Raw genomic sequence first — 10,746 nt, forward strand, 5'->3', positions numbered from 1 at the left:
TATTACAGAAGCGATGAGGAAGAAACCATCACAGAGCCAGGATGTTCCAAACTCTACCCCTATCTCTTGTACAGACTTGTATGACTTGGGGCAAATCCCTCCATACTCCTTTGTTTCTCCATCTGCAGAACTATGACTGTCCTTAAGGGGATATAGAGTTCTTCAGATCAAGACCAGCTTTGACACCTCTTGAAGAGCAAGACAAAAAATGCTAAGAGGTGTTAACTCTCACATGAGTCTACATAATAATTTCTTCAGTATTTTTACCACTTGCATCAGAAGTCGCAAGGCAGACCTAAAAAGAATCAAGGTTAAGACTATCATACCATTACAGAGAGAACACTCCAAGTTAGCCAGCTTGCAGTTTCACAACAAACTTAATACAACACCCATGTTCATGTTGTTCAAGAACAAAGCAGCATCTCTTTTGCCACTCAAACCAAAAGAAATATTCCCCATCTAATTACAACAGACCCTTAGAATCAAGTAATTTTTTTTTATTTTTGGTTGTTTGCCTGGACTATTCTGTGCATTCTCCTCCACCATTCTTCCGTTCACAGACCCAGTTTCACAACTGACCCCACCCATATCCAAGACATCCCACTGCTACTAGTAAAAAGTAACTAACCTAGACAAGTGTGAGCAAGGAATGCATGAATCAGAGAAGACAAAGAGAAAGGTTCCTGCCTTCTCAACCAGCATACAAACACTCAAGAGACTGAAATCTATTCCAAAACAACTAGGAAAGCAGAAGAGGAACTCGTCTTCCTTCCTTGTCAGCAGCTAGACAATGATGAAGAAAAAAAAACCAGAAACTAGCCCTTCAAGAGGACTGGTGTTTCATATTCACTGCCTAACTTCTTAAGCTGGAGAGGAAAACACAGGAGAAGCCATTTCTACTGCAGCAGAACAACAGACTAGGGATGATGTGACCTGCATCAGTGTATTGCTGCTTAGCATCACTGGGATCTGCAAACTAGCCTCAGACTTTCAGCTTAAGGTATTAGAAATAGGCAAATACTCCCAACCTTTCAGAAAGCAGCTGTTCATCTAATATACTAACAGCCTTTAAGCTAAACCTATAAAAACACATGAGGAAAAACTTCCATTACAAAACAGATGCCTGCAAATCTAACAGTTTCTTAGAAAAAGGACAGCATCTCAAGCAAGCAAGTTACAATTAGGTGACTGATCACATCTGTGTTCCTAGTTAGTCCCAAATGCACAACAAAGTTTGTTTACTAGAACCACCTGCTATCTGACCCTCTTACACTCTGCATTTTGGCAGGCATAGAGCATTCATAGTGTCCATTAACACAACTCTGCTTACAAACAGCAACTCATTCGTCTGTGGTAACCTACTTATCTAGACTATTATTGAGGCAAAAAATATCCACAAGTGAAATATAGCCCAAGGTTAAGAAATTACAGTTTTGAGAATGAAGACTTAAAAAGAACACTGAAAACCAAAACAACACCAGAGCAAAGAAGCACAACTGAAAGGATTAACACACTTGTCCCCTGAACCTGAGGTGAAATCTATTTAGCAAGAAGCATGACATTCAGAGAGCATGTGTGCACACATTTACAGCTAAAACAGACAAAACAAACATCTACAGCTAGAAAGCTGTCTAACTTCACACAGTTAACATGTATATATTAAAGTATGCTCATTCTTCCCAGATGTGAAAGGAAAGTAAGCCTGTCATTACGCTGCTCCATAGAGACCAAGTCTCATCTCTGGCATTAACTTCAGTTCACCATGCAGAGAAGAACTGTACAAATACTTCCATATGGGTAACATACTAGTTAATGACTGACAGCTCTGATATTACACTAACAAAAGCACAGAGAAATAAACACACTCTTCCCAGAATCACTGGTTTCTAGTTAATACCAGTCTGAAAATGAATTCTACTTTTATTAGCTAACAAAGTTTTTCTTTTCTATGTTGACAAGCAAAATATCTAATAAAAAAAGACAAAAATAAACTTCCAGTTGAACCAACAAAACACAAACACCCAAAATAAGATCCTGCACAGCTTCTTTTAAAGCCAGACCAAGTCTCTCACAGACAAAGCTAATATATCCTCTATTACTACATGCTGCCTTACCCCTTGGGGGTGTCCAGGAGCTTCACAGTAAAAACACCTGCACATGTACACCCCTTTTATGACTAGTGTAACATTAACATACTTTATCAAAAAACATCCACAATAAAGCAAGTAGATGGCACATATATTCGTTATGTCTGTCATTTGTCAAAATTTGGCAAAGGAAAGATGGCTTGAGTTTGTGCATCATATTAACATGATACTGCTACCAATCAAGTTGCTTCTTCTATATAACCATCTGACTCTTGGCCACTATCCCAAAAGCTTAGCTCAGGATTACTAGATTCCAAAGTACCTGCTCTGTATTTAACTACTTCCGGGCACACAAGACTTAAAATTGATAACTTTCTTGAAGAAGAATGGACCATTACATGCAGTTCACAGAGGCATAATATTACATGTTCATGTATATTGCAATGCAGAAAGGAGTGTCCTTAGGGGATGCAAAGACCAATAATTTGACAATCAAAGAGCATTAGACCACATGTCCAGAAGAGCTGAACTTGGCCTTTGCTGTACAATAGATACCTTTGTCAGCCTACAGATGTTTCCTAACCTGTTAATTTCTCCATTGATACAAAAGAGGTACACAACAGCTCTGGAAAGTACAGCGAGAATGACCGTTCTCCCAAAGTATGACCAAAGTTCAGTCGGTACACTAGGTATCTGACTAACAAAACCGACCTTAAAGCATTCACTTTGTGCGCTACATTACATGAAAAGATTTTTTACCTACATATTGATGTAAGACTAGAATCACATGCAAATACCCCAACTGCTTCCTGGTTTTTCTTTTTCAGAATGCAGCTATGTTCTGTAACAGGCAAAACAATGCTCTTGTTTCAAGTTGTTAGCTGCCTTCATTATGCTTGAAAAGCCCAAAGATAAATCCCAAGCACTACAGCAAAGGCTCCCTATCTTTCATTACCCAGAAATCAAAACTTGGGGTTCAGCATCTCACCACCTCCCATTCTGAAGCTACACTTGAAGCAAGGCAGCCATACCTATTATTGGGACTGTGCAAGAGCTTTGCAACTATTAAATGATACTTTTAACCAAAATGAAAATCAGTAAGTTTCAAGTACTCACACTGCTTTTTTTCCCCCCCTTTTTCTTTTGAACTCGAACAAACCATTTCTGCTACTCAAATATTAGCAATGCAAAACTGTAACAGTAATAGACTTGACCTTTACAGTCACATGCAAACATAGATTCAGTAATATTACACTCTAAGGAGAAAAAAAAAATTGACATGACCAATTTCAACTCAAATTCCACAAGTTATCTTCCCAGCCAACCTTCCAGCTCATAATCCACCTGAAAAACTGAACTAGACTCCAACTGAAAATAAAACCTTAGCTACTGCAAGGAGCAGCAAGTCACATGCTATATAACCACTAAACTAATAAAGAAAACCAATAATGAACATGCCAGCTTGCCATGTGTGAGACTGTCATGCCACAGTCATGACAGCAGTGACCCTGCACCAGCTATATTCATAACACCTGACACGAAAAACAGGCTCTCCCACTGTACAATCAGAATCTCAGTTAGAAAGTCCGTCCACACCACATTTAAACGCTTTGAAATACCAAAGCTAACAGCTCCTTTACAATGGCACTTCTCTCCATTTGCCTCTTCAGAACAAAGCACAACAAACATTTTCACAAGAGAGAAAGCAGTGTATGCTGTACAGAGGCATGATTAAGAATTTATAGCAGCTGATGGAGTTGCAAATCCCCAAGATAACTTTCATATGTTGATTTTTAGGTCTTTAGAGTAGTTTCACTGAAATGGCACTTAACAAAGCATCCTAGGAGGGCAAGAAGAACCTTATGCACTTCAGCAAGTTCGTCTATTTGGATTACTAACTGGACTGCTATTGCTAAGACAATAAGGCAGGAAAAAACACCCACAACAAGACTTTCAAGACTATCCTTATTTTACAACTGATTGTGAAAAACTTAATACGCCTCCTTTCTGGACAATAAGCAAGTTGACCTTTACCACAGCTGTGATGTTGATCAAATTTTCAAACCCCAATTCTTCCCTTCAACAATTAATTGAAGAAAAACCTCCAGGAAAAGACACTTGCACTAAAAATTTAAGTAGCATGAGAATCTAGAAAACTCACAGCACAAAAATCTCAAAAAACAGGACTCGGATTCCTCTCCATTAAGGTGGTAGTTTTCTTAGGCCTTGACTGGACCGGTATGAAAATAAAAAGTAATACTTGCAAATACTGCACACTCAGCTTAAGTAGGACAGTAGAGCTTGCAAGGAGCTCATTCATTCACTAGTTTGCCAGTAATTACTCCAAAAGGTTGCAGTGTGAGATAAATTATAAAAGAAAGAAGAATGAATTTCCAAAAGGGAAGATTCAAGGTTTTCACTTGCCTCCCAATTGAGAGATCCCTCTTCACAGAAAATTATGCTTTAGCCATCATATTAAACAAATGAAGCAAACATTCTGTGCTATACAAATATTAACTAATTAACTTAAAAGCAATCACCACTTCAGTGGCTTGTTCCCTGCCTCTCTAGTCCTGGATATAAGGTCACTTAGAAAAACAACAGCTTACTAAGATACAGTGCCAGAAGACTCAACACCACACAGCTCCAAACTCACTATTTTATCAGCTAGAACAGTAAAAAAAAAAAAACAGTATAACCGCTATCACACAACTTCTTTCCACATATACTAGGGCAAAGGAAATAGAGAAAGTTACAGCACAAGAGCAGTAATGTGTCATGTTTAACCCCTCCTATCCAAAGTTTCAAGACACAGAAAAGCTCAAGAGCAGCCTATTGCCTTTTCTAAACACAGCAACATGATCAACTGCTACTTTACATCCAGTTGGGGTACTTCTGGGAGCAAGTTGCACAGGGTATTACCCAGTTTCTTCCATGTAAGTCTCTAGCATCTCACCTCCGCTTTCATAAGCGAGGCACTTGCTGGTGGAAGGGTTATAATGGAAAAAACTGCACTGAATTAATGACAAGAGAGTTTCACTTCCTCCAAATACAATCAGCCTAGTCCTTCCCAAAAACCAAAGTTTTCAGGGGCAAGATCATCACCCTCTTGTGCTATATTCATAGCACACTAGGATATTCCTCATCTCTAACTAGGCTTAACATCTATATCAGAGGCAAATAGTCATTACTGGATAATCCTGTGAAATCCAGTTCAGTAAAGTTCACCCACAACGTGATTAGCATTCCCAATATGTGACCAAAAAAACCCAAACCAACACAACAAAAAAAACCCTCATGCTCATTTCTAGGACACTACTTCTTTTACTTCAAGGTTCTTTGCTGAAGATTACTCCAAGTCCAGTGGCACTGGCACAGTACATAAGTTTACAACTACCTGCTGACCACATAATGCTTTTATCACAAAAGAGGAGTACCCCATCACAATATGCAAGCTGCAACCCTCTTATCTGCTCCAGATGGTCTAAACTTTATGTTCAATCATCTCCCATATTCTTTTATTAGGGGACCAAGTCCCAGCTCATTTTTTCGAAGCACTTCTAGCTTAATGAACAAGGGGAGATACAGATTTCTGACTCTTTGGTGGAATACTTCCAACCGGACAAATGTTTAGTACCTCTATAGGCTGCTCCCTCAAAGTGGGGGGGTGGAGGGTGTGTCAAGACATGGACAAACAACAGGGGACTAGTGCCTGACATGGAGTCACCCTATTTCTCTATTGGACTAAAAATAGTCTAATTAAGAAATCAGGAAGCATCCCAGTATGGTACTAATTGTCCTGGACAACACAAGAACAACCAGCCTGAAGAACTCCTTGAAACTACAGTACTTTAAATACCAGATCAAGATATGCAGGACACTGGATGACAATTTATTAGCTGTACCACAGTAGCAAAAAACACAACACAGTACTGCTTTTTTTTTTTTTAATAAGATGCAACAGCATATGACCCATTATTCCATTAATCAATTCTGAATAGGAAACAATGAAACCAGTATGATGATCATTTTTCCACGCCCACAAATTAGCTTCCAAACCAAGCCAGTCATGTTTGAGAGTGAAGCTTGAGAGCCCACTGCACATTTCATGTAGTCTCCTTTTTTACCTTTTTTTTAAAAAAAGAAAAATCCACAACTGTCTCTGCTTGCTTTTATTAAAAACATACTCACATACTAAATTCCAACACAACACTTAGCATGCCCACTTTGGTCTGCTCATGGTACAAAGACAACTTCAAACCTGTAAAAACCTTTATTTACTCAATTTAAACACCCCCAAGTCCTGTCAAGCAATCAAGACAATAAGACAACTAAGTGTCCTTCCAATGCCTACTGCTATAGTCTCCAGAAAAATTAGTTTTACTGCAGTTCTTACACTTCAGTAACTCCTTTCTGTTTAAGTCAACACAAGCAACTAAGTAGTATTATCACCATGTCAAACACAACCTTCTACCTCCTCCTTACATAAACCGAAAATGTTTTGGGAAGTTGCTAATTTTTACTTTCCTTTTCACTCTTCACAACATTAACTGTTTTCCACTGACATTTTAGATCAATTTAAAAGGATGTTTCATACTTTATCACATCCAGTTTCCTGCAATTTCTAAACTAGAATGTCTTTCAGTATTGGAGTCACCATAGCTAGAGTTCTGAGAACACCATCTGCAACTTTTAACTGAGAATTCTTCATATTTTTGTCAGATTATATCTTCCAAAACTTCAGCTGCATTGCACATACTCTTTTTGAACAAAAAGATATGAAGGCCTTCATTCTGTTTGTGTCAGTCATTTATTCCACATACTTCCACCATCCCCTTGAAATGAGTAGGAACTCATTTTCTGCATCAAACTTAACCCAAATCGACTATTTTTTTCCCCCATCTCCGAGAAATAAACCTTAAAAACAAATACCTGCATCCACCATACTGACCACTGGGTTACGAAGGCTAAGATGGCACCAGAAGAGAGGTGTGTTTGAAACAAGAGAAACCATCTAAGAGTTTACTAAAGGCACTTTAACCTTTATACTACTTTACTAACAAAAGATGCAGTTGCTTTAGACAGCATCATACATACTTATGCAACAGAACTAATTATAATGCTACATACTTTTGCCTTTAAAACACTGCAGTACAACAATATTGTCAAAAACTACAGAGAAGTGTTTTGAGGGCAACATTTGTATCAACACATGAAATCTAGCAAAGATTCATTACTTCAGCCTAACGAGGTAGTTACAACTTGAGCCTTTTGGCATCACCACTGCCACTCGCTCTAGTTACCAGGAGCCTAAGTCCTTTGCAAAACCAAGAGCTAGCTTCCTAAGAGAACTCAGATGCAAAATTTGGAAGGGGCATATGGGGGTGTTTAACTGTTTGAATCTAACAGACATATAATGCTATTAATTCTAATACCTAGTAAAAAAGCCGATCCATACCACACCACTGCTAACAGAACATTATATAGCCATTCTGATTAGGCTTGTTATGTTCATTATATTCATTAACTTATTAACAATGCTTTGTGACACAACCTAAAACTCTCATATGAGCCTCTTAAGGTAACTTGTAAATGGTATTACACCAGCACTGAATAACAGGAACTGCCTGGCAAGCCTAAGACCCTCAGTAAGACTGGGTTTCAGAAAACAAAAGAAGAAAAAAAATGCTTTATGCAAAGGGACTGGGGGGGGGGGGGGGGGGAAGTTTGTTTCCCCTGACCCCCAAGGAGGAGGATTATTAAGCAGGGGATTTATAAAATGTTAAGTAATAATAATAGATTGAAATATGACTAATATACCATCAATAACAAATAATTACTTATTATTAATTGTTACTAAGTCAAGGGAAAACCTGCCTGTCAAGAAGTAATCCTTAGATAAAAAGCAATCTTTTCATTCATAAACTACTGTGGTCAGCTGGGAGTACCGGAGTGCCACTTGAACACTTAGTCACAGTGACTGCCCACCATCACCACAGGCACACGTCTGCTCCCCACACACGCACACTGTTAACCCAGCTGCTTCCCGACAGTCGGAGGAGTTGTAAGAGTATCCTTCCCCCAGCTCCCTCACTTCCCTACTACCTCAACCATGCCATTATGCCACCTGTTATTCTCCTCTAAGCCTTTTTGGGTCCTCCCGACTGAGTAACTCTGGTGTTGGCTTTGAAGACTGTTCCAAGATGCAGCAGTTCTACACTGCCCTGACTCTTATCAGTACTAGTCCTAGGCATCCATATTTAAGAGACCACATCAAAGCTGTAGAAAACTTTCTATTTCAGTCTCAAAAGTAAGAAAGCCAATTTGCACCACACTCAACTGTTAAAATTCATGCTCCCCCTGCCCCCAAGCCCTTAAGGGCTATGCATTTGTTTCTGCAAGCTACAGAAAGAAAAAAAAAAAAAATAGTGATCTATAGCGACTCTTCGCACATTATGAGAAAGCTTTTAATAATATGCTAGACTGAACCAAGCACCATGCAATTTTTCTCCTTTCCAGTACATACGTGGTTTTTGTGTTGCCTCCACAATTTGTTCAGGAGCCTATTTCTATAATTTTTTCAAGAAGTCTCTATCCATCACCAGCCCTGCGAAAAAATGATCTTCTGTCAGACCACAACTTTGAAGGAGCTCTCAGCAAGGACCACTCATATTTTAGGCAACCAGCTCTGTCCTCATTTTCAAAAGTCAAAGACAAAATATTGCCTTCTAAATATTAACTACCAATTCCAGTATTTTACTAAAACTTTTTCCAGATAGCAATGAAAATTTAAGTACCACCTATATGTTTCTATTTTAAATAGTAATAGTATCTGCATATACTTGTTAAAACCGCATCTTAAGTCTTCATCAAGAAATGCACATAAGCAATGAAAGTTTACTAGTACATTTATGCATAAACTAATCTAAGCAATACACAGACATAAAAATGACAAAGATAAAATATTTTACCCCCAACATCCAAAGCAGTGTGTTGTAATGCTGTGAAATTCCATAACTACAAAGTATACAGGACTAGCCCTGTGCTCAATGACCTAGGAAGTGAATTACACTTTATATATTACAACATCGGCTGCCATCAACTATGAGAGATCAACACTGCACTGTTCCCCACACACAGAGTAAAACTCAAACATGGCTGTTTTGATGATGGCCCATGCCAGTATCTATTCAAGTCATACAATTAACAAAGTCTACCCAATTCTGTGGCTACCTGAATTCATGCAATTCTTCTTTAAGACCCAGTGGAGGTCCAACGGCATGAAGAGCAAGTTAAGGACAAGAGAAGTCAAACACCCTGCAACAAGGGGAGGACAGCGATCCTCTACAGCAGAAGTTGCTCGTACTGCAACTTCACTCGGGATCCTGCCAGAAGCCTACTGCATTCCAGCAAGGAAGATCGCGGGGTTTAGTTCTTGGTTTTTTTCAGATTAGCTGGCAAAAACCTACTACAGGATTAAACCGCCCTGTTCGAAGGCACCGGGAACTGGCCACACCATCTCCAACCCCAACTGATCTGACCCAGTGAATCACCGGCCCCACCAGCAGGGTGCCGCTCTCAGACATCTCACATCGCTTTACTCACGACAACATGACAGGAAAATATTAAACCACCCAACGAGCCCCAGGCACCAGCCAAAACAAGAAAAAAAAACAAACCAAAAAACCAACCAAAACCCCCTTAACCGGCTTACAGTGGGTAAGCAGCTATTCAGGGACGGGAACGGCGCGCCAGCGGCTGGCAAGGGCGGGGGAGCCCGTCCCGGCGCGGGGCAGAGGGCCCCCGCCTCGCCCCACGGCCGCGCTCGGCCTCTGCCGCTCCCTCCCTGTCCCACGGGCACCTCGCACGGCCCGGTCCCGTTCCCCCACCCACCCCGTTACCTTCCGCCAGCAGCTCCTCGGGGGTGACCTGGTAGCGTCCGACGGCGAGCACCTTGCCCAAGGCGACGCCGCTCCCTCCGCCGCCCCCGCCGCCGGAGCCGACACAGGCCGTCCCGCCGCCGCCGCTCCCCTCGGACTTGGGCATCCGAGAAAACTTCTTCATGGCGAGCGGGGCCCCGCCGGGCCCGCGCGACGGGCGCCGGGCGCAGGCGGCTGCCCGGCCCGGCGCGGCGCAGGGCGGCTGAGGAAGAAGCCGCCGGCCGGGCGGCGAGTCTGAGGCGAAGGGCGGCCGTTGCCCAAGGGCTACCGGAGCGGGGAGGGGGCTGCCCCGCTTCACATGCCGGCCACGGCCCCCACCCCGCTTCTCCTCACCCGCTCGCCCGCCACCGCCGGCTCCCTACGCCCGCTCCGGGTGGGGGTGGTGGAGGTGGAGGAGGAGGACGAGGAGGAGGAGGAAGGGGGCGGGCCCAGCCCAGCCACGGCCCCGCGGCGGGGGAGGCGGGCGGGCAGGGAGGGGGGGGGGGAAAGAAGCGCGCAGCCGGGAGCCGCCGCCTCGCCAGTGTGCGGCGCCAGGGCGCATGCGCGGCCCCCCTCCCTCAGACACCCCCGCGTTACACACGCCCCCCCCGCCGCCACCCGGCCGGAAGTGAGGTTGTCAGCCCCGGGCGAGCACGTGGAGCGGGCGCGGGGGGGAGCGAGGCGCGTGGCGCAGCGCCCGTCCCGCCACACCCCCCCTCCTCCTCGCGCCTTCCCTCGCG

General features: G+C 42.6%; 1 protein-coding gene across 1 annotated transcript in view; it reads right to left on the minus strand.

The window, feature by feature from the left end:
* Positions 1-10,449, minus strand: part of BMP2K (BMP2 inducible kinase) — a 67,195-nt gene extending 56,746 nt beyond the window's left edge. Inside the window, exon 1 of the mRNA XM_074866993.1 lies at positions 9,989-10,449. Coding sequence (XP_074723094.1) covers positions 9,989-10,151 — 163 coding nt within the window. The 5' untranslated portion in view covers positions 10,152-10,449. The remainder of the gene's footprint in view (positions 1-9,988) is intronic.
* Between the last annotated feature and the right edge of the window lie 297 nt (positions 10,450-10,746).

The sequence above is a fragment of the Strix uralensis genome, chromosome 4 (assembly GCF_047716275.1).
Source record: "Strix uralensis isolate ZFMK-TIS-50842 chromosome 4, bStrUra1, whole genome shotgun sequence".
In the NCBI taxonomy this organism is placed as follows: domain Eukaryota; kingdom Metazoa; phylum Chordata; class Aves; order Strigiformes; family Strigidae; genus Strix; species Strix uralensis.